Source organism: Strongylocentrotus purpuratus, unplaced genomic scaffold, assembly GCF_000002235.5.
Source record: "Strongylocentrotus purpuratus isolate Spur 01 unplaced genomic scaffold, Spur_5.0 spur5_scaffold_13, whole genome shotgun sequence".
In the NCBI taxonomy this organism is placed as follows: Eukaryota; Metazoa; Echinodermata; class Echinoidea; order Camarodonta; family Strongylocentrotidae; genus Strongylocentrotus; species Strongylocentrotus purpuratus.
This window is the reverse complement of record NW_022145598.1, coordinates 1819256-1844094: the sequence shown is the minus strand read 5'-3', so window position 1 is coordinate 1844094 and position 24839 is coordinate 1819256. Positions and strand designations below refer to the sequence as shown.

Genomic DNA, 24839 nt, shown 5'->3' with positions numbered 1-24839 from the left:
GCAAAGGCTTCAAATCATAAAACAGCCCAAACCAAAAGTGCAAAGGCATGCAGAACAGTTCTGAGCAGAAAAAAGGGTAAAGTGACTTTTCGAACTCCCAATCTAACTAGGAAAAGAGCATTCTGCAAACATATAACAAAAAATGTCTTGTGTTGTTGGAGTCAGAGGGAGAAACAGTAAGAATTACAGACAAAATGAAAATGGCACAGAACTTTTATACTGTTGTAAATTGTAACTGACCAGGGCCACTTAAACTCCACATCTTGTAAAATAAACTTAAATTACACTCTTATATGTTTAAAAGTTCACCCTCACCAAATAAAGGAGAGTTAGACATCTGTCAATAACATCCAAGTTACTGTCAACTAGCTTGTTAATGCAAGTTCTTTTGTACAGATGACATGAACGTACGGATGTATATTCTCCAAACAAAGTAAGAAACTTTCAAATAATGTGATGAATAAAAAATGTTGAGTGCTGTAGACTCCACGGTGAAATAGCCAGAAGCAATTAATTCACACCTACGTGTATCTCCATAGACCTATATAGGAATTCTTCAGCAGAACGTCATAAAACAAACATAATAATCAGGGATGAAACTGGAATGTCACATGAATGATATTATCCCATAAAAGGAGGACAGCAGAAAGTTAAGCGATGATCATCTTTCCATCTGGATTCCTATGACATAACTTGTCCGGAAAAACGAAAAAAGGCCTTTTGCCCTCTTCCTTGAGACGCTTGAATGAACCAGCCTTAGCTTTTCTGAGTTGGAGAACACGTTGCGAGAGATCCTCCGCAACGAAAACCTTGTGGTCTTGGTATAATGATGTAGTAGCCTTAAGCTTCTTAATGCAGGCTTTTCGGGCCCTCTCTTTCGCAGTGTAGGCGCCAAAACCTAAGTGGATCCTCCTGGGATATTGTTGAGAATTCTCCTTTACCTGGGGCCGAAATGATGGTGTACGGTGACATCGTTGAATATCCTTGATAACATCCTCAGGCACCTCTGCAAAACGCATGAAATCTTGAATCACCTTCCTGCAGTCTTCCTTGTTATCTGATTCCTGGATCCCAAAGACTACGAGATTATTTCTTCTAGAACGATTTTCAAGATCGTCTAACTTGCTTTCCAGCTTTCCATTCTCTATTTGCAAGGCCTGTACAGCATCTTTCATATTATCAACTTCAAAAGACAGACATTTGATCTTCTCTTCATGATCTGCGACTTTAAAAGTAAGGTCACCCAGTTTTTTGTCGAGAAGTGACTCAATACGAGCCTCTTGTCTATTCTCAAAATCAGCAAAGAATTGTACGAACCATTGTGGTGGCTTGTTCATTGATAGGTCGGCTACTGCCGCTGGGGTAGAGTGGGAAACTGATGAGAGAATGTTCCGTTTCGCTGGGGGGTCGCACACTGTAACGTTCCCGGCGGTTGCCGGGGAAGCCTGGTGAGGAACTGCTGAGTCCGCGTGCTCATTGTTCAACTTTAGTTTCTTACTGAGTGGCGAGTTATTCTCCATGATTACGCATAAATCTGCTCGTAATATTGACTATAAGTTTAACACAGTATCACAGAAGAGTTGAAATTGATAGAATTTACCGTTTATAAGTCACACATATTCGTCACCGGTGATAAAATTCTGCTCAAAACTGCTCTCGACGCAAATCACGTCCACATGCGAAACGCGGCCATTTTCCTCTCCTAAGGTTCCATTTCTTCATTAGATGTTTAACACTTTAATTCGTCTACTAGACACCGCAATGAAATGTTACAGAAGATTCATGAGTTTACTCTCATTAAAGGGATAGTTGAGTTTTGGTATTGAGGGCGCTATACACGCAATATTTTTTAGGGTGAGATAATTCAAAACTGAGTGGTAAATTATTTTGAAAGAGCATATAGATTAAATGACAATATCATCTTTGTTTGATCAAAATCGGTTCAGAGATGGCTGAAGTGTTACAAATATAACCATTTCAATTATGTGGGCCCCCACAAAATTATATTCGATAATTTTGAACCAGCCGTTGAAAAACGAGATAGCGCCTTATACGTTTTATTCCAGCCAATGCCAATGTTGGCTTTTTGTTAGATTTTTGTTGGCTTTTACCAGCCGACCCGTGTATTGAAAATGCACCTGTTCGAAATTAGCGGTCACCTATTTTTAGGTGGAGCTGAATTGGTATGATCGGATTTAATCTAAAATTTCACATATTTTGGGGTTTGAAATATCCTAAAAGGGCATTAGAAATGTCAAAAACAAGAATAAGAGCAATAACCGTGCTCTTTGAAGGCATTTGCGGTCTTAAACAAGAACTCAACTATCCCTTTAAATCGATCACTATTTTACTATGAGTGAAAATACTATGATGGCATTGGGCGCTCAATGAAAGAAATAAGCTTGTACACAGCGGATTCGGGTTGATGTAGAAAAAGATGAAAATAATACAATGGGCCTGAAATTCGCAGACAGAAAAAGGAACATGCTTGTACTATTAACAGGGGCGGCTATTTCTTTTCATGACCGGAGGGGGGGGGGGGGGGGGGGGCGGGGGGTGACGAAATGCGAGGGACCAGTGGCGCAATAAGCCAAAATGCTTGGGGGGGGGGCAGAAAGAAAAAAAATCCGCATCACTTGCCAAAGGACCATTGAGCTTATTTGACCTTGTTTTTTTTTTAAATTTCAGATGTTTCGGACCTGTTGACTCTAATGTGAATGATTGGACGAGTTCATTTTGCTCAAACTTGTTTTGATTGGTTTGTCTGATTTTCTGCTTCTATTGAAAGTAAGTTATTTTTGGAGTGGACTTGTACTCTTAAAGCCATTATAATAATATAAATTATATGCTATTATAGTGTCTTTCAGAGGAGTAATAACTCTTTGAAAAATTGAAATCTAAAGCTTTGACATACTATCGACTTGATATGCATATTCACAATGACCTTTCATTAATTAAGTACGGCTTACTGCCTCAGCTATAAAGGCAAGCCGGTTTGGTCCACATGTTATGTCGTCTGCAGCATTTATTTGTTGTGCATTTTTTGTAAAGGTGCTTTCTACATGTACTTGTGATATTTAATATTGTTGAGTGGATATTAAAAAAGTGAAGTATCAAAGAAATATATCTTATTTAATATTTTTTTCAAGGGAAATGAAAGAGGTACAAAAAAAATATTACGCATACCGGTAGAATGTGACACCAGGGGGTGTTTCACAACGATCCTGAGTTGAACTTAACTCTAAGTTGGACTTACAAATTATGGAGAGCCATTTATAGCTTTAAAATAAAATATATTCAAAAGCGAAAATCCAAGTATTTTTTACTTTAAAAAAAATAAATTCCACATCAAGAACATGAAATCTCCTTGATAATAGAAAATATGAATGATTTGAATCAACATTCTATGCCTTTTAAAATAACCTTTACAAATATTTTCATAGATGCTAATGGCTTTCCATGAATGTTAAGTCCAACTTAGAGAAAAGTTTAACTTAGGATCTTTGTGAAACACCCCCTGGTTCCCATACAAAAATGGGGTGATAAGCGAACGTTCTTCAACTGTTATCATTGTATTTCAATGTTTATCATCACTGTCTTTCAAGTGGCGACCGGGGAGCGCAGACCAAACTACTTTGTTGCCATCCAGGTGGGCAGTCCTGAGGTGAGAAAGAGCTGGTGTTTTATGGAGTCTTTCAGTAATCATTTGCGGATAAAGGGTGTGTTTGTGGCGGGGGGGGGGGGCATGTAACCAATATGATTAAATAAGCTGATGTTCATAAGGAACATCTTATCACACTATCGCATCTCATATTTGTAAAACTGGAAACATTGTTAAACAATGTCTTTAAACAATAATTTTAAACCATGCCACTTCACAGCAAACCAAGGCAGGCGCGGATCCAGGATTTCTTAGGGGGGGGGGGGGCAAATTTGAAATTATGCGAGCCAAATATTGTACATAATGGTGACACCGGCAGTGGCGAAATGAGGGGGTCAAGGGGTAGAGCCCCCAGAAGCTCAGAGGTTTAGGCATTTAATAACGGTCATATGAGCATGTTTTGATACCTTATTTGTGAAACTGGCAGGTCACGAATTGGCGTGGGGTCCAGGGGGCAGAGCCCCCAGGAGCTCGGGGTTTTTTATACATTAAATTACCGTCAGATGAGCATATTTTGATACCTTTTATGTGACACTGACAGGTCACGAATAGGCGTGGGGTCTAGAGGGCGGAGCCCCCGGAAGCTCAGGGGTTTTATACATTAAATTATCGTCAGGTGAGCATATTTTGATACCTTATTTGCGACACTGACAGATCACGAATAGGCGTGGGGTCTAGGGGGCGGAGCCCCCGGAAGCTCAGGGGTTTTGGGCAATAAATTACGGTCAGATGAGTTTATTTTGATACTTTATTTGTGACACTGACAGGTCACTAATTGGTGTGGGATCCAGGGGGCGGATTCCCCAGGGGCTCAAAGGTTTTTTTCATTAGATTACCATCAGATGAGCATCCAGGTGCCCGCCTTAGGGCCCTGGTGGGGTTCAGGGGCAGAGCCCCCGGATGCTCAGGGGTTTTAGGCATTTAATCACTGTCAGATGAGCATATTTGGACTCCTTATTTTGTGTTACAAAGGCTTTCTTTATGAATTGCCATTTTCCAACAAACGCATACAAAAGTATAATTGACTAAACATTGAGGAAAAATCTCGGAAATTTCAGCAACATTTGTAAATCACCGGTACCGAATTAGAAATAAACCACGTTTGAATTATATTTTGGGGGTATTTGTCACCCCCTCCAAGCCCCCACCCCCACCCCCATCCCATCAGTACGCCAGTGCCCCCCCCCCGATCTGCGACTAATGTCTTGTTGGCGGGAAAAAAAATCGTAACTGATCTCCCCTACCTTTCTTCTTTCTCTTTTTTTCTTTCCCTTTCTCTCCTCTTTCCCTTTTCTTTCCCTTCCTTCCCCTCCTTATTTTTGGGAGGGGGGGGTGGGGAGGCAAGGGCCTTCCCCCCGAACTACAACTTGTTGGCGGGAAAATTGCAACTGAGATCCCCCTTCTTTTCTTTTCTTCTTCCTTTTTTCCTTCCCTTTATCTCCTCTTTTCCCTTTCCTTCCTTCTCTCTTATTTTTTGATGGATTGGGGGGGGGGGGGGGGGGGGAGAGGTAACAGCTGGGAGGCAAGGCCCTTTTGCCCCCCCCCCCCCCCCCCCCCCCCCCCCTTTTTTTTTTCCCCTTTTCTTTTCTTCTTCCTCTTCTTTCTTTCCCTATTTCTCCTCTTTCCCTTCTTTTCCTTCTCTCTCTCTCTCTCTCTCTCTCTCTCTCTCTTTTTTGCGGGGGGGGGGGGGGAGAGGCCTGCTCTCCCCCTGGATCACCAAGGTGAGTTATACACAGGACTAGTAGGTTCTCCTTTTCTGTATCTTGTCTATTGATTGGAAAAGAAATGAACGTCTGAAATTATTTTTTCTTCTCTCTCTCTCTCTCTCTCTCTCTCTCTCTCCCTCTCTCTCTCTCTCCTGTGTCACATCTAGATTCACGAAGCCCTCCACAATGTCCAGCAGACAATGGTGGATGGAGATACGAGGTTGAGGGAAGCTATGGTTCCTATACCATCGCTTCATCTTACCATTATGGTCATGCATCTAGCTACTGATGATGATGTAGACAGGTAAGATATTCGTTTAAACCTTACCAGTACTAGTTTACAGGAGGGATTAGACCGCCCAGCAAGGTCACTGGACAGGTGGTTATCTCATCAACTCAGCTCTCAGTTAACATAAGAAAAAGAGGATCATGGGGGACCAATGGTCACCGATTAGGCCTGTTTGTTACATAGAGGGAGCAAGTAGCTACAAGTAGTGCAGTGGGCGTTTGAACTAAAGCAGGTTTGACGGTACTATGGACATACACATTGGTCCATTGACTCACTGGTACTAGTTATTATCCATGGGACCTATAAGGTTCCTTTTGCGCCTAAGTCTAAATAATGATTTCATACAAAAATAGTGATGAGAGCAGAGACAGGTCAGAAGGGCAATTTTAAGCGTTACAGAAATTCTGGAGGGGGACCATTATGCCCCCCCCCCGGCCTCATTAGGGTTAAGGGTCGTTCAGATATGACACAATTTCCTTTATTATGTGTACATAAATGGCAACTAGGCCTTTTGCTTAGTGCCGTGTTACAGGATACAGAAATTACAGATACAAAGCATATTACACTTATGTTGTCATTAAAAACAAGGCTTTGGTTCCGCCACCAGAATCATGGTTATATAATATTTTTTGCAGGCTCAAGTCTCAAACAAATGCTGTAACGGTCATGGTATTGAGTGTTGGAATGTACGTTTGTAACCATTTTGTCCCTGTTTCTACTCTCTCAGGGCTAAAGAAGCCTTGATAGAATGTAACAGGTTACTCGGTTACAGGATACCAGAGATCAAGCGCAGGGAACTCAATATATCGTTCCAAGGGTTAGACAACTTCAACAATCGGGTCGTGTTCGCTAAGATCAGAGACATTGATGGGATCCTCGACACTCTCGATAAAGTGGCAGGTATATACATGTGAAAATATTAATCCGGATTTATATAGCTCTTGTCAGAGGCGGCGGAACGACTTCTAAAGTGGAGGGGGGCACCTATAAAAGAGCACTTTCTTGGAAAAAGGGCACCTTCAAACCGGAATCTCAAAGCGAAAATATCCATTTTTTTTTAGACATTGGTACATACCCCTATATTGTGATTACATTATCATGGATGATTTCGATTACTTTTTTTCTTTAGACATCATATAAGATATTGCTTAAGCATCATACTTTGCAGTTGGGTGTGATGATCTGAAAATTCATTTGCGAGCGAGGAAAAAATGTAAGATTTGTGAGGTCGCAGTGCAAAAAATTACATCTTATGAAGAGGAAAAACCCAATCCTGATGGGGTTATATTAAAGCACATTTATCGGAAGTGAAAGGGGGCTTTTATGAGAAGGGGGAAGTGGCTCTTATTAAAAAGAGAAAGAGGCACATGTTCAAATAAGCGGGGCACTTATCAGAGATGAAAAGGGGCAATTATAAGAAGGAAAAAGAACGTTTATTAGGAAGGAAAAGGGAAATGTGTCAAAGTAGAAGGGGCATTAATTAGAGATGGAAAAAAAAAGCACTTATCAGGAGGGGAAGGGGCACTTGTCAAAGTAAAACGAGTATCTCTCAGAATTGAATAAGGTCATTTACAAGAGATGAAAATGGGCACTTATGAGAATGAAAAGGAAATATTTTCATAGGTGAAAAGTGGCATTCATGAAAAGGGGAATTTACGAGAAGGGAAAAGGGCTCCTTGTTTAAATGGGGCACTTATCAAAAGGAAAAATGGCGCTTATTAGGAAGGAAAGGTGGCACATGTGAACATATAAGGTCCGCTTATCCGAGTTAAAAAGGGGTAGTTATTAAAAGGGGGAGGGGCACTTCTTACAAAGGAAAAGGGGCACTTGTCAAAGGAAAAAGGGGCAACTCTTAGATTTGAATTGGGCAATTATCAGAGGTGAAGGTGGCGCTTATCAAAAGTGAAAAGGGACACTTACTAGAGATTAAAAAAGGGCACTTTTGAGAATGGAAAATGGACACTTATTGCAAAGGAAAATGGGCACTTAAAAAAATGAATAGGGCACTTTTTAAAGTAAAAAAGACACTTTTCCTATGTAAAAAGGGGCACTTTTGGGGTAGTTGAAAAAGTAGGAGGCACTGTGCCCCATACCCCCACAGAAACCGTGTTAATTAGAACTGCTACCACTGGCATACTGAAAGGGGGGCAGTTAACCCCCCAAATAAAATTCAAACGTGGTTTATTTGTTATTCGGTACCAGTCATATACAAAATGTTTCTGAAATAACATGAATTTCCGGGTATTTTCTCTCACTTTTGCCCATTATGCTAGAAGCATCACTCCCGGTTTTGTTGTTGTTGTTGTTGTTGTTGTTGTTGTTGTTGTTCTTGTTTTGTTTTTGTTTTTTGTTTTTTTTTGGGGGGGGGCACTTTTTTCCCCACTTTTTCAGGTACCCCCCTAAAGCCCATTTTTACATAGGTCAAGTGCCTCTTTTGTCTTCTAATAACTGTCCTTTCCTCTCTTTTCTTCTCTGTTGAGTTTTCCTTTTCAGGCGCAAGAAGTGCCATTTTCACTTCTGATAAATGTCTTTTTTTACTCTGACGAGAGCACCTTTTCTTTTCTAATAACTGTCCTTTTCCCTTTTGATAAGTGCGTACTTTTCCTTCCTCCATAACATGCACCCCTAATTCAAGGCGATTAAGAGCCCCCTTTTCTTTAATTTTCCCTAGAGCTCGCTCGCATTTATAAATGTTATAATTATGTTACTTGTAAAAGATCTTTTCAATCTTACTTCATTAGATTGTGCTTAATACTCATCGGGGTTTAATAATGTTAAGAGAGATGGACAGGTTTTGAAGCGGAGAATGACTGATGAAACAATCTCAAGGTTCAGGCAACACTTTGATTGGCAGACTCTGTCTTCACTGGAATTTAGGCGTCAATGATTTAGATGAACATTTTCTACAAATTTTTCTGGAATTATAAGATGTAATTTTTCGCACTGGGACCTCACAAATGTTGAAATGTTTGCTCGCTCGCTCGAAAAATAATATTCAGACCATTACAAAGTTATGTTGCTTAATTTTAAGCAGTTATTGTCATTCTTGGTAGTGTAATCACAATCATGACGATGTAGGGGTATATACCAATGTATGTTTTTTTGTTTCTTTTGTAGGTGCCCCTTTTTTCCAGAAAGTGCCCTTTTTTGTTGTTGTCCTCCCCCTATTTTGGGAGACGCTCCGCCGCCCCTGCATTATGCTACTTGGTGGTGATGCGGATTTTGTTCCGACCCCCCCCCCCAAAAAAAAAAAAAAAAAAAAAAAAAAAGAAAAAGTTTTTGCTCATTACGTCACTGACTGCCACCAGTGTTTTAAGATAAATGACAACTGTAATTTTCATATCAGCTTGTGGTAGAAAAGGAGCCAAAATTTAATCTTCGTTCTCATTTTTGTTCCTTTCCAGAAACCGTTAAGGAATGTTACAAAATAAAAGGCATCAAATCCACCGATACGCGGAGATTCAATCCCCATCTCACCGTGGTGAAGCTCTCTCGCGATAGTGTGTACAAGACGGGTGTGCGTTCCATTAAGTCGGAGCTCTACTGCGACTACAGCGATACGCTCTTCGGGAACCAACCGGTGAGCGGATTTCAGTTGTGCTCCATGAGCAAACCAAAGAGCGATGACGGGTACTACTACAAAGAACACGAGGTGCTATTTTAATGATGAAGGTACTATACCTCTATCAAGGCCATAGGCTCAGTCAGGACTGCGACATTGCTCTTCGCAAATATCACAAAGTTTGTCAACATTTGCTAAGGACTCGTTCATATGACTCTGTAAACCGCTGCATTTTTCTTCTTTTTGTTTCTTTTTTTTCTGTGCAAGGGGGGGGGGGGCATGCCCATCGGCACGCACCCCCCCCCCCCGTGGAGATTGGTGGTGGTGATGATGATGCATGGTGATGATTATAATGCTGATCTAAAGGATAATTGTATAAAGTGCGATCAGCAAATGACCCACATTAATATATTTTAAAGGTTAACATTCATAACTTGGTTAAAGGTTATCGCAATGATTTCTTTGTGTATGTAGAATTTCATTTATTTGAACTAAGTAAAGATAATTTCTGTTCATTTCTTAAGTGGTTTGATAGTACTGTGGTTTTCGATCAATTCACAAAACCCATGATTTCAACAATTTTCTACCAGTTATTTTGATACAATGCTTGAGAGATGAGTTGAGTTCTGGTCATGCGATTGCATCGTGTAAAGAAATGTGTGCAAGCGATTTGGTAAGGTTGATACTGCAGCATATCAGTATTGATGTGTACTTCAAGGTTTTGGAATCATCGAAAGGTTAAGAAATTGGTCTAGTCTTGTTAAAGGTCATATGCACTGTGCACAGAAATATTCATATGGGACTACACGAACATGTGGCATGACATGTGGTCCACAACTTGTAGGTGCTTACTTATAATATTTCGATCGAACATGAGGGCATTTGAAGAGCCATCCTTATAAGGGGACAATTTTGTTTATGATAATCTTCGATACTAACATTAAGAGAATGAAGAACTAATGTTTAACCTTTCCACAACTCGACCTTCTCTTTAATTATTGTTATCAGAGCAGCAAAGCTACGAGCAAAGCTATAGGAATCGGGGATAAGAAATGCCCCCTTCTTTGAAGATTTCAAAGAAGAGGTGAGGATTAGAACTGTTTTTGTCGAAGATGACGGGGAAAATAAGGCTTTCAAGCCGTAAACTATACACATTTTAAAGAAATCTTTCTTTTTTGAAAAATTACAGTATTCATGCAACACTTGTGCCTTGCATTTAAAAAAAATACATACTAATTTAATTTGGCAATGTGTATGTTAATTCATCGTTATTTGTAAACACTATTTTTATTAACAGATTTAAAGACTCACTGTTGAATTTTACTTCATTTGTGAACGCATATTTGTTTTAGAAAACAAAGTAGGCCTAACAGTCCTGATTTATGTCTTGTACATGTAGATTGTGGTATGTATATGATACAGTTACACAATTTACGAAAATCTTTTTTTACCCTATTCATCTTATCAAATGTAGAATTCATTTATTTGGAATGATATAGAATGGCCCACTGGTCTGATTTATTAAAAAGGGAATGGTAATTTGGCATATTTAACCATTTCTTTTTACCTTTTTTTTCTTCATTTCATTAAACTTTCTCGTAACTTAATACAATAATCTTGTTTGTGTGTCCATTTAAATTGATACAAGAAGCATTTGGTCTGTACTTTTGCTGAGATGAATTGACATGAAATAAATAAATGTGGAATTTTGTTTAAAGGTCTTCACTATAATGTGGGGGAAATATGATAGGTAGACGAGGTGGGAAGGTTTTCGTCTACGGCTGATTGTCAACGAAACGGAGTTAAGTCTGTTGTTAATTCCGAATTTGTTTTCTAAAATTATGGAAATGCAAGCACTTCTTTAAATAAACAGAACTTTGTTATTCCTAGCTCATTTTTCCTGACTGAGGTGTCATATGAAAGGGCATAAAATCGTCTTTCTAGAAATGTGATTTTCTCTTTGAAATTCAGATACCGTCCGCCAAATTACTTTTTGGTTTCCTCTCTTCAAATTGATTTTAATCACTCATGCGTGAAATATGCATCATATGAGTTGCATCAAATGAAAGAGGGGGATCTAAGCTTTCCAAATATGTGTCATTTATTGATTATAAATGTGACTAAGTTATGATAAAACATCGACAATTATCGGTTTCGTTTTTCCTGGGACGCACTATAATATACCAACTCCTCCTCCTTGATGTTCTACTCTGTTATTATCCATAAATTTGAATCCATCTAAATTATATGTTTTTATATGACGAATGGAATAAAACGAATTGAATTGAAGTATAAAACACAGGACCTTGAGAGAAATCACAAAAGCCTGCCGATAAGTGAAGAGCATACAAATAACAAAACGAAAGATGAACAACAAATACACATATATATATATGATACGAATGAGGAAACTGGCAAGAAAGAACAATAAAGTCGTATGTGCATGGTGCTTGTCCCTTGCAACATAATAAAGAATTTCAACCTATCAACCTATCTGCTTTCTATACATGTATGCAGGGCTCAAATTAATTTTTTGCCCACGGGGGCTCTTCCAAAAAAAAAAGAGCCCCCGTGAGCCTTCTCACGGGGGCGCTTTTAGTGCTGACGGGGGCTCTTATTTTAATACAAATTTCCATTGAATTGGTACCCATGAAACTCCTTGGTATTTTATCATTACCATTTATTTATGTCGGTATTTTTCCTCTTAGAAATTTACTTGTTACATAGCTGTTATTGACTTTTATCCCCATGAGGACATTTTCTCCATTTCTTCCCGTTCTGCACATAATTTCCTCCTCATTATTCGGAGCAACCTTATTTACATTCTTTCTTTACTTTTAGTCTTTACCATATCCTTCCAAAACATAGGGGCGGATCAAGCTTTTTGCTAAGGTGGTGGGGTACCCCAAATACGATGTAGAGCATCGTCAACGAGCCGCGTAGCGGCGATGCGATTTTTGTTGTTGCTATTTTGAACCCCCGTTAGTGATGTTTTCCTGGCATCTACTGACATCTACTAATACTGTGTAGGTCTGGACACATGATAGCATTTTTATGTGCGCATCACATTTTTCCTTGGCAGCCCAAGGGGGAGGGGGGGGGGGGGGGGATTAAACCTCCTAAACCGCCTAGATCCGCCCCTGCAACATCTTATGCCTTTTTCTTCTTCTCAATATTGATTTACTGGTCGGGTTACATTATTTGCTGGTCTTTAAGAATTACCAGATTTCAGAGGATTCAAACTTTCACAACGAAAAACTTCTCCATGTTTCAGTCCTTGGGCGATTGTCGATCTTCAGCTCCAGCAGATACTGGGCGTCAGCGTGCATACCGGTACTACCAGCGCAGTATAGCCACTGTGCTGACGGCCGCACCGCGAGCTTCCGTTGTTTGTATCGGAAATACTCGTAGAGATGGTAGAGAAAGCGCCATCTAGGTTCCATTTCATTGGTTTAAGGTTTGAAAATTAATACTCAATATTGTGTTAAAGTTATATCAGAAAAGATAATCTTAATTTTATAATTCCACGGGGGCGATTTTTAATTTTGCAATCGCCCCCGTGAGCAACCTGACGGGGGCGATTATGGAGCTCACGGGGGCGAATCGCCCACCGCCCCCGTGTATTTTGAGCGCTGCATGTATGTACATTTGAATTACCCTTGATGAATTAGAGGCATTTTGTTGATATAATATGGGAAGAGGTGGTTTATTATTTCTAACAGATTAAAAAAAATGTAACTCATAGAGTAATACTTATTAATATTGTTTTAATTGCTAAACTGTAGATTGAAAACGATTTACTAAAAAATAAATACATTAAAATTCACAACACCTTTCTATTGCTGTATTATTTTTTTGTTTGTGCATTGATTGTACGCCTTAGCGTGATCATGTGATATAGGGGAGGGGGAGAGTGAGAGAGAGAGAGAGAGAGAGAGAGAAGGATAGAGAGAGAGAGAGAGAGAGAGAGAGAGAGAGAAGGAGAGAGAGAGAGAGAGAGAGAGAAGGAGAGAAGGAGAGAGAGAGAGAGAGAGAGAGAGAGAGCGAGGAAGGGGGGGGGGGGGTGGAGGGGGAGGAGGAGGAGGTAGGGAGGAAGTGGGGGGGGGGGAGAAAGAATACAAAGATAGAATGAGGAACCGTAAGACAAGCAGAAAATAATCCTAATCTTTAAGGGGAAACTTGGCAGTTGTTCGATGATTGATTGATTGATTGATTTTCAAGCTTCCAACATACAACAGTATACAATAATAACAGATCAAAATTAAGTCAGCTTGAACAGGATAACCCACGAAAACTCGAGAGCTTATTTCCAGTGGGGTCCCCAAACGAGGAAATAAAATTTTCTCCCCTTTTCCGCCAGCTTTTTTTGGTTCTCAGAGTTATTATTTTGTTGTGATCATGATGTGATCAAAATATTGTCTACACGGGCCAATTCATTCTCATTCATTACCATTTAATAGAAAATTATGTACCATTTTCGTAGGCTATTCGAATTACTTCCTGAGTATATTGTTTAACGTCTGATTTGATGCTATCAAAACCTTTAAATTCTTTATTTTTCAAATAGATACAGTTAATAAAAAAAGCCAAACCCTCTAATATTTGGCAGGCGAAAGATACTGATCTGTGAGGTGAATATTCATATTGGCATTTAAAAATGGTGGACTGCGGCGCCTACTTATTTCTGATTGGTCAGAGTTCCTTATTACTCTATTCTTATTGGTCCGTTATGTCGCGGGCGTTTAAACAGCTAGGACCGTCAACCAAGCTAAGCGAGCGCTAGTCGTCAATCCCGAATGTTTACTGTTACAGATCATTAAATAAGTAAGTATTTCTATATATACAGTAATTTTATTCATATGTATTAATTCTTTGAGAAATTATGAAAGTAAAATGAGCTGTAGATGTTGAAATTCCTGAGATATAAGCTTCGACAGTCACTAAAAGTATGTTGCTTGAGTTGTCGTAGTCCCATGTATTGATGTTTGCGTCTGTGATTGCTACTTTCTTTGAGTGCGCTAGCGCTAAGCCTGTAGCGTGTAGGCCTAAAGGGCGTTAATTACCCACACATAGGAGCATCACTATCCTGGCTGTGTAGTAAAAGCTGTGCTTTTGATTCTCAACACTGTACAAAACTCGACTGATTTAGTCTATAGACCTAGATTAGGCCTAGTAGACCCTATCTAGGCTAGTGTAGCGTGCCCATTAGGGTGTCTGAACGATTTTTCAATTTTCAATTTGGGATCGTTTTTCACCATTTTTGTTTGATATTTGAATTTAAAATGTAATCAGAATAATACATTTCAAATTTCAAGTCTCGCCGATGTTTCTATCAAAAGATACAGCCCCTTCAAAACGCTGAAATATTCATAGCATTTTGCTCAGAATCGACGAAAAAGACGTACACGCAGAGTTATGTTGTTTTGCTAAATTTAGCCAAACAGCTGTATCGCGCGATATGCAAGCGTATGCATATCGTACGCAAGTTGCTCAGCCAATGCGCGACTTGCAAGCTTGAGCTACGCTGTCTCCGCGACACGTGCCATTGACTAGTATGGTTAGCGTTCGTCGCACAAAAAACCCGGAAGTGAATGCACGTTATAGTCAATGGCAATATCGCGGAGATGTCTCCGCGATATTGCCATTGACTATAACGTGTATTCACTTCCGGGGTTTATGGTGGGAACGGCCATCCATACTTTCATTCACTATAAGCGCACATGTTACGCGATGTAACCATGGTTTGGACTGAGCGGAGCTCACGCCTCCCTAATTAGCTGATTCCAAAAATGTGGGAAGGGTATTTTCAAACTGTTATAACAAATGATCCCTTGGGGCTAGCGAAAAAAAAAGCATCTGGATATTATCCTTACGTCTAGCCCTGCTTAAGCCGCGGGGGCGCAGCTCAGGAAAGTGGCAAATTTTGGAGCTAGGATGCAAACAACATTTCAATCGCTGTTTTGACCAAGATATTTTTAGAATTCTGGGGGTGGCCCCCTATGGGGAATATGGAGAAAAACCTGCTCTTTCATATGACACCTCATTTATTGAGTTTCACCTTCAGGATCATTTGTTATAAAGGTTTGAATTTCAAATTTTTTCATAAAATCATTGACCAATTTTGGATGGTCGCGCAATGCACGTAGACCACATAGGGAAGCGTACAATCTCTATGGGAAGGGTTTTAGCACACAACATTGGGTGCGCGATCAGACACCCTACCAGTATTCTGTCAGACAGCCGTTTCACTTTCAACAGCCTGTAACAATTAAACAAAAGTTTATGAGCCTCGAAACTTGCACAAATCAGGCAGCTGAACAACTTTTCTTAACTCTCAAAATTAAATCAGATTTAGGGCACCGGAAAGATCTCCAATTTAGCTCAAAATTGGTCAGTGTCGCACAACTTTCTGCACTTCCGCGGCCGCGTTCTGTTAGCACATGGGCTAACATGCATAGCCATATGAAGAAGTTTATTGCGAAACAACTACGTGTGCTGTCGCTATGAATTTAGTATGTGTGTGAATAGGAGCTCTTCCGTGATCACTCCATCGCAGTGAATTTGCAATTGATGCACTTGCTGATGTGCAAGAGGGACATGTATTTATACGATACCATTGCCATGCGGTATTGCTCGTCCAGTATTCGATCAACGCATTGACACTCAGTGCTTTATCGTGCGATTGTGTGAAAATAGTGCGCAGATACCTTCGCTCCTTGGCAACGAAGATTCCACGCACAAATCGCGTGACCAAATTCTATTCGGGGCGACCGAATTCTGGGCAGAAAAATGCTCCGTCTTCTTTCGGAAGTATTTTGCTGATTATTATTCTATATTTTAGGTGACTATAACATCCTGTTAGAGGAATAAATTTATTTTCTGTTGATGGGTAGATTGCCAAATAGAAGAGGTAAGAATTCAAAATATTAGCGATTTCCCCTTAAAGGTAAAGACCAGTATTGGTAACGCCCCAATTTCAAAAAATGAAATGGAAGCTCTCATTACCAATCATGTGAAAGAATATGTTTTGACTAATACATGATGATAAAAAATTTGCCGGAAAACCGCCTACTAATTCATATATTTGGTGAATTTATTTCTCTCATGGTCGTGTGAGAGAGATAGGGTAGTCCCATATACATCTTTCTGTGTATAGTGCTTGTAACTTTACGAAGAATGGGCCAAATTTCTTATCATTTTGATGATTCCAGAACCTGGCAGATGCTAGATGCTAGATGATCAACCTTTTCTGATCGATTCCACAACGTTTCTTTCACAATGCAATCGCATGACCATTACTGGTCTTTACCTTTAAGTGACCGAATACTGGGCACTTTACCCTACTAAAAATCAGTACTTTAATGACAATTGATGACACCTAAATAGCAGTAGGCCTAGATCTAGATCTAAAATACTTTTTTTTTAACATACTGATGTTAAAAAGAATAATTTAAAAATTCAAATTGTAAGTCTAGTGTCGAACTTTGCTTACAGCTGCATCGACATGATTGTGTAGAGTCTATGCGATATTGTGTGGTGTGTATATTACCTGCCTCACAGCAAGCATGCAGTGCTAGAGGTCAATATGCATTAACATTGACTCTCTATGCTTTGCTGGAGTGGTAATTACCCATTCCCGTACCATACCTGACGAACCTCGCAAATAACCTTCTTTGACTCAGATAACATGTGATTTACGTTTCAAGAACGCTGACCATGTGCAATTGTGCATTGCTGTTCTCTTTCCTTTCAGCATTTTTCTGGTAATGACGGAAGTGAAGCAAGACAGTGTAGCGTTGTGAATTGTGGAAGCGTTTCTTCTAATTCTGTGTTGTTTGGAAGGTACTTGGTCTTGATGTTGGACGCAGCTATCCTTCACGTCATCAGAATGGTTCTACACATCCTCGGAAATACACAAGATGACCAGGAGGTGAGTAAAAAAAAAATCATGATTTGAGTCTTCTAAAGCCCCAAAACGAAGATTATTAACGCGAGACTGCACTATTTGTAATAGCTACTTGCGTCCGCTACTTTATAACGAACAATGCCTAAGACTAAGAGGTACCTGTTTGTCCCCCCCCCCCCCCCCATGCATGACCCCCTTTTTAATGTTAATTCATGAAGTGTTGAGAGCTGATTTGATGAGATAACCACCTGTCAGTGGCCATGCAGGGACTGAGGGAGCTCTCTAATCCCTCTTGGCCATACTTGGTCTAGTGCAGATAGGCTTTAAAGGGAAAATGCTTTTTTTTTCTTTTTTCTGAGAGGCTTTGTGAAAAAAATAGACAAATATTTCAATGCCTACATAAATATATTCAGTCATAAATTAGAGAACTTTTGATCCTTCAGCCATCTGGAGAATGATCTTTCATCTATTCTGTCATCCAATTTGACAAAGTCTTTATATTTTGTTCTTCCTTAGGTCATCGGGTCACAGAGTCATCTCCCTGCAAAGAGACGGCGTAGGAGGAGTCTGATCAGAGCAATAGGATCCAGTCTTCCGCTGGCTCCAATACAGAGAGTTCACTTCCAGGTATGCTCAATGGCCCGAATTCACAAAGGAGATTTGAATTTAACCCATGGTTTAAACCCTCATTTTCATAACCCATGGTTTACAGGGAATAATTTTCAGCAAAAAAATTGCATAGCAAAACTGCTATACAAAATAATTTTTGCATAGCAGTTGGATAAATTTGTATCGCAATTTTTTTCTCATATAGCAAAGCGCACATTTTCTGCCCACTACAATAAGATGAATGTACATGTAAACATGGTGGGTGTACTCACATTTCTAGTCCTCAAATGGATATGGCCACTTGCTGCAGTGACAGTAAACAAACAACTCCCAGGTACGATCATCGCGCACATGCGATGCATGTAATTAGATCCCACGTGCATTGTCATTGCATTGTGCAATGATCGCGCGAACCATGCCTCAAAACAACAATCGCGGTTAGAAGGTGATCGTAGCATGCCATGTGCTTGCGCGACAATGGGTGTATGTGTATAAGCTTCACGGTTAGAGAGTGACTGCAGTATACTTCACGCACAGTAGTTACGCTGTAAATGCAAACATACAAGTGTGAGTGAGTAGCCAATTTCGCGATCGCCGGCCCTGTATTCTGATTACAGGGCCGGCGATCGCGAAACGGGCTACTCACTCGCACTTGTACTGAGGTGTGATGAGCTAGCCTAGTAATTCAGATTATTCAGATCGCGAAACGGCTTCTCACTCGCACTTGTACTTGTACAGAGGTGTGATGAGCCCGCCCTTAAACATGTATGTTTGCATTTGCATCGCAGCAATTGCGATTCATAAAAAAAGATGTGTAGCAAATGGCTGAAAATGCGTCGCAAATTGCGATGCGATACCGGGAAAATTATTCCCTGGTTTAAAATTAGCGCAAAATAAGCGTGACACAGTCAGAGGTCCAATATTAGACACGCGCAAAAAAGATATACTTGGGAGAAAAGGGAGACATCACTTTCTAGAAAAAAGCTATCAACCTCAACCAGAAGCAGTGTACCTCACCACAACACACCTTTAAAGGCCCACTGCACTACTGGTAGCTACTTGCGGCCTCTATATAACAAACAATGCCTTATCGGTGATCATTGGTCCCCCATGATCCTCTTTTTCTTATGTTAACTGAGAGCTGAGTTGATGAGATAACCACCTGTCCAGTGACCTTGCAGAGCGGTCTAATCCCTCCTGTAAACTACGGCAGATAAGCTTTAACTGAAGCCATTATAGCCACAGCTTGTGTCGGCAGTCTTGTGTGTCTCGTATCTTCTTCTTCTTATTATTAATATTATTTATTCGTTCTCTTTGACTACGAGATGCCTCATGGTCTTGGGGCAAGCTATTTCAAAATTCCACAATTTCTTTCACCAATGGGTTTCCATACCACCTTGGTGTGCCTTTTTGATAACCTTTTTTCTAAAACCAGGGCTTTAAAGACCGTCACCACTACTGGGCCAGAAGGGATTAAACCACACAGAGAGCCATCGAGGTCACTGTGACAGGTGGCTATCTCATTAACTCAGCTCTCATTTAACATAAGAAAAAGAGGATCATGGGGGACCAACAGGCACCGATTGGGGAAGTTTTCTATATAGAGGGAGCAAGTAGCTACAAGTATGGCAGTGTGCCTTTAAAGTTGAACTTTTTGTTTGTGTGTGTGTGTGTTGATACATGGCTAATTCTACTATTACCTCATTTCAGATTTTTCGACGTTCTGAGCCCCCACCATGGCGTCACCAGTTCTTTGAAGAGGATTGTGAGCCGACCTTTATCCCTACCCTGTCAGATCTACCCTGGATCATCATGGCAACACCAGATAAAGATATCAGGTCCAGGTGAGAAACAACACACACGAGGCTCTTAAAATTCAATGGCTCGTATTCTACTAAATTTAGATCCGACCCTGGGTTTAGGCATTCATTTGAAATCAAGTCTTACACCAGAGGTTTCTCCTTTAGTTATACATGATTTTAGACCCAGGATCTGGTTTAATTTGATAAGTAGAAATGATTGTACCGAACTTTGATATCTTAATTTGTTTAGAAGTTATGTATATATTTGGAAGTTATATCTATAATATATATGGAGCTATTAGATAATCTATATTGGAGTGTGGAATTCATTTCTATAAAGGAAATTAAAAGGACATCAACAAAAACTACAGCTAAGCAGTTAAAAAAGATCAACAAATGCAACAAAATAAGCAAAATGAATTTAATTCCCCCATTTTGAGAAGACATTGAAAAATGCTGATAATAACAGCACATCTTCTCTTCATGCCCTTTTGATCTTCTATTGAAATGTAGAATAATAGTTTCAACAAATTCTTCTTTCTGTTTGAATTAAACTTTCCTTCTTCATCTCCAAACAGGTCTGAATATCGGCCGGTCAAGAACAAGACGAAGCGACGAATCACCATGACCGTGCGCCCCCTTCACCACACCCCACCCAAATACTGCACAACCCCCTCCCCCCAGCGAACCCCCACCTGCAGCCAATCCCCTCTCCCGTTTACAATAGAACCACAGACGCCTCCCAAGGGTGGTGCGTCTCCTCCCTGGCCAAAGGCCGTTGACCCCTATGCAAAGGTCGACGACCCTGTCGCCCAGAAGAAGATATCGGCGCTGGAAGATGAGCTGGAGAAGCTGAGGTCACAGATTGCCATGATTGTCACCATGCAGTCACAGCTGCCACAAGCAGGTGGGTGTTGTGTATTTGCGTTTGGTCCAATGAATACCAATTTGATTACGTTCCTGTACAATATCTTAGTAGCTTAGTTTTTGAGTTGGTTAATACTACTTAAAGAGAGGATTGAGTTCTGGGGAGAGGTGAGAATAATTTGTGAGCGTTATAATTGTTATTATGCAAGTGTGGAAGAAAAAAATTAAAAAATGTTCCCTGAATAGCATGGCTCTTCAAATGCCTTCATATCCTAAATATGACAAGTAACAGCTTAAAAATGAGGCCCACATTTTTATGCCACATGTTTGTGTAGTCCTATATATATCTTTCTGTGTGCAGTGCTTGTTAGTTAACAAAGACTAGGCCAAATTTCTTATCATTTTGATGATTTCAGAACCTTGCAGTACACATTCATAAGTTACATGATCAACTTTTCCTGATTGATTCCACATCGTTTCTTTCACAATGCAATCGCATGGCCAGAACTCAATGTTATATTTAAAAATAGTAAATATAATTTTTATTCTTTTCCACCTCACTTCCAGATCCATCTCACACTCCATGTACTCCTGTAAGTCGGATGAGCATAGCACCCACGATGGCCCCTATTCCACCACCACCTCCTCCACCATTTGGTGCTGCCCCTCCCCCTCCACCACCACCGTGTGGAGCACCCCCGCCTCCACCTCCACCTCCCCCTCCAATCTCAGCTCCTAAACTCTCTGCAATTGACCTCATCAAACAGGTAAGTTTAAAAGCTAAATTCAACTTTGATTTTATTCTTAGAGTAAGTAGGAGAACATTCACAGAGAGGCTTTTTTTGGTGCATGGAATCATATTTCAGCTCTCTTTTTTATCACAAGTTTCTGATATTGCCAGAAACTATTAAATTTGTTGACTTGTTTCGCAACATGCTTCGTTTACCACAGACACTTTGAAATTCCCAATTCCTGTATACTGTACTTCAGTGAATAAGAATTGCTTCTTTTTTTTTAACGATCAGATGCAACCAAATTTGTCATACCCTTAGCAAGTTCTTGAAATTTTAAAAGTGTGTCAAAAATTCATTTATATTTCTTGAGAATGTGACATTTTAAAACTTACATCCAAAATGATTCAACAAAGGCCCTATTTCAACCAGTCTACCTTTCACTTTCATTTTTGAGTCAAGAAAAACACACAAAAAACGTCAATTTACAAGAGGTACAGTATGAATAATTTAGTTGTTAACCATATGTCTGTTGTACATATGTAATTTTTTTTTGATTTGTTTTTCATAAGTTAAAGAGAAGGTTGAGTTCTGGGAAGATGTGAAAAATAATGTGTGAGCGTTATCATTGTTATTATGCAAATGTGGAAGAACATCAGATCAAAAATGTTGCCTGAAAATTCTAGATATGACATGCAACAGCATAAAAATCTGTCCCGATTTTTATGCCACATGTTTGTGTAGTCCCATATACTTATTGAAGTTATTTCTGTGTACAGTGCTTGTAACTTATCAAGACTGGGCCGAATTTTTTATCATTTTGATGATTCCGGAACCTTGCAGTAAACACCATTACTTGTATGCTAGATGTAGATGATCAGCCTTTTCTGATCGATTCCACACCGTTTATTTCACAGTGCAATCGCATGACCAGAACTCAACTCTATCTTTAAGTTGAAGACTAAGACCTTAGTAGTACCAAATGTAATATTATTAAAAACATATAAACATCTCTTTGTTTTTACTTCTTCCTTTGGATCACAGAACAGGGCTAAGAACAAGAACAAACCCAAGGAAACAGGATCAGATAGTATGCCAAACATGGCTGATATACTGAAGGGACTTGGGACGGTCAAGTTAAAGTCAATAGCAAGGTAAGGACAGTCAAACCTGCTTTAGAGACCACCTGTATAGAAAGACCACCGGTCCACAAAGACCACATTTTTTTGTTTCCCTTGAAAATGGTTTCTCATTGAACCATATAATAAAGGAACCTGGGGGGTGTTTCATAAAGAGTTCGTAAAGTTACGCATGACTTTACGAACGACTTGTATATGAAGTGCCAGATGGGATGCCCAAAGTTTTTTCTGATATTTCCAATAACCTCAATTAATTTATGGCAAAAAATATACTTCGCATTAAAAATGGTTGTTATAATAAGAATGTTAATCTACATCTGCACAGTTCAACTTAATAAATAATAATCAATAATGATTGAGCATCCCATTTGGCTTTTCATATACAAGTCGTTCGTAAAGTCATGCGTAACTTTACGAACAGCTTTATGAAACACCCCCCAGTACACAAAGACCACTTTTCTTGTCTCCCTTGTGTGGTCTTTATAGATAGGTTTCACTACACATGTATGTTTGCAGGTCAAAATAGGTTCAGTATGTGAAAAACGCATGGAAATGAAACTGGAAGAATACATTCTGACATTTCTTTTGTTACATATGAAAATAGGTACAGTAAGTGAAAATACTGTAGGCCAGATTTTGTATGGATCTTCGCAAATCGTATGTTATGACATAAAAAAAACCCTCACCACTATATGTTCATGTTCATAGGAGAGAAACACATCCCAAATCAATTGTTACGGTAAAATCATTTCAAAAATATTGCACAATACCCTACTCAGTTACATGTTTATCATTAGTCAATAAAAAGAAAAAAATAAAGAAAGGAGGTATAATTTTTGTCAAAATTCTTTGTCAACCTCCTATTTCTAGGGTAAATACAACTGAAGACATTACATTTCCTATCTTTTCTTGACAGGTCACCGGGCGGAACCCCCGTCAGGAAGAAACCCAAATCTTCTGAAGCTAACGACCCAGCCTCCATCATCGCCAGGGCCTTGAAGAAGAAGTTTGCCCACGCCCGTCTCAGCTGCAGCCCGACGGCCGCTAACAAGGAGAATATCAACAGCTCTGGATCCCCCGTGGGAAAGTGGAGTCCTGCCAGGCATGCCAGCCCTAAGGTATTGAGAATGAGAATCATGATACTCCATTCTTTGAGTATTGTGCATGATGTTATAATGTTCCTAGGCACTGTAGTATATTGGTGAAGACTCTTCTCTCTCATACAAGATGTTCCAGGGGGGTGTTTTACAAAGACTAAGATGGACTTTAAGTTGGACTTAACTATGGCAGGCCGTTCATGCCACTGTTTGCTCTCACCATTTACTCTCTCAAGGGACGTACAAATCATGGTCACGAATCTACAGATATTTACATTTTTTGATAATTCGTTATTGAAGGAAAAGATATTATCTAAAGATCATAGTGGTCAGAGCATTGAGCAAACAGTGGCATGAACGACCTGCTATAGTTAGGTCCAACTTAAAAGTCGATCTTAGTCTTTGTGAAACACACCCCCCCCCCAGGTTTGGTCCTTGCTTGGTGCTATCATCCTTGGATGAGGTATTGGGCCACATGTGTCTCTCTCTACCCAGGTGCACATTACATGGGTACCTAGCGATGCTGTGGTATCAATAATTGCATTGAAAACAGGAAGAGCAGTATTAAAACCGATGTGACTATCCTAATCTAGTTCTGCTTTGCATGCAAGCTCAAGGATTTTGCTTTGGTCAGAATCAGCTCCCCAAATAATTTGGAGTCAATTTATTGTCAATTTATTAAGTATTTGTTATTGTTGGGAGGGGGGGGGGGGGGGGGGGGGAGGGAGCGGGGGCTGGTAAAGTTTCTGTAACAACTAACAATGTGTATTCTCATACAGGACAATAAATCATATGTGCTGTATTTTTAACGTTTAAATCCAAGTAATTTTTTCTCTCATTCCTTCCTTTTTCTCCTTTTTTCCTTCCTTTTTCTCCTTCTTTTCTCTCTTTCTTCTTCCTCCTGCCTTCTCTCTCTCTTTGTTTCTCTGCATATAGTTTGGACAGCATTTGCTGAAGCCCTCGCTCAGAGCGCAGCCCAGCATCAGGCAGCCCCGCCCCCTTGCAGATGTCAATACATGATGGACAGACACTCGGTGAAAGCAGAAGATATTAGACCTTATACCCTACTCAATAGAGCTCAAAGAGCTGAATGATAACTAATTAATGGTGAGAGAGAGAGGGGAGAGAGAGAGAGAGGGGGAGGGAGGGAGGGAGGGAGGGAGAGGGGGATGGGGGAGTAAGAGGGAGAGAGAGAGAGAGAGAGAGAGATCTAGGAGCAAGAAAGAAAAAACTAAGCGCTACAACTTCTAGAAGAAAAGGGGATGAGAAAAGTACATCTTTTATCAGTCGCAGAAAGAGAGAGAGAGAAAGAGAGAAACAAACTGTAGGAGAGTTCATGTGTTATGTCAATTATTAACACTTTTATTCCTTATAGTATACATGTAATGTCTCTGATTCGTTCAAGTTAAACTGATACTACCTGATTTTTGTTTTGTTTTACCCCTTTTGTGTTCCCTTATTTTAAAAACC

The 24839-nt window shown here is 39.9% G+C and overlaps 2 protein-coding genes across 2 annotated transcripts; both read left to right on the top strand.

The window, feature by feature from the left end:
• The first annotated feature begins 3589 nt into the window (after window positions 1–3589).
• On the top strand, window positions 3590–9484 carry LOC100890145 (A-kinase anchor protein 7). Its single transcript, XM_030983752.1, has 4 exons — window positions 3590–3664; window positions 5535–5671; window positions 6384–6556; window positions 9061–9484. Exons 2-4 carry the CDS (start codon window positions 5568–5570, stop codon window positions 9318–9320), a joined length of 537 nt encoding a protein of 178 aa, XP_030839612.1. The 5' UTR covers window positions 3590–3664; window positions 5535–5567; the 3' UTR covers window positions 9321–9484.
• A 4446-nt stretch (window positions 9485–13930) lies between these two features.
• On the top strand, window positions 13931–24531 carry LOC764790 (mitochondrial fission regulator 2). Its single transcript, XM_030982683.1, has 9 exons — window positions 13931–14042; window positions 16972–17148; window positions 17641–17751; window positions 19444–19577; window positions 20114–20442; window positions 20970–21169; window positions 22178–22287; window positions 23189–23390; window positions 24306–24531. The coding sequence occupies exons 2-9, from the start codon at window positions 17074–17076 to the stop codon at window positions 24387–24389; spliced, it is 1245 nt and encodes a 414-aa protein (XP_030838543.1). The 5' UTR covers window positions 13931–14042; window positions 16972–17073; the 3' UTR covers window positions 24390–24531.
• Window positions 24532–24839: the final 308 nt, after the last annotated feature.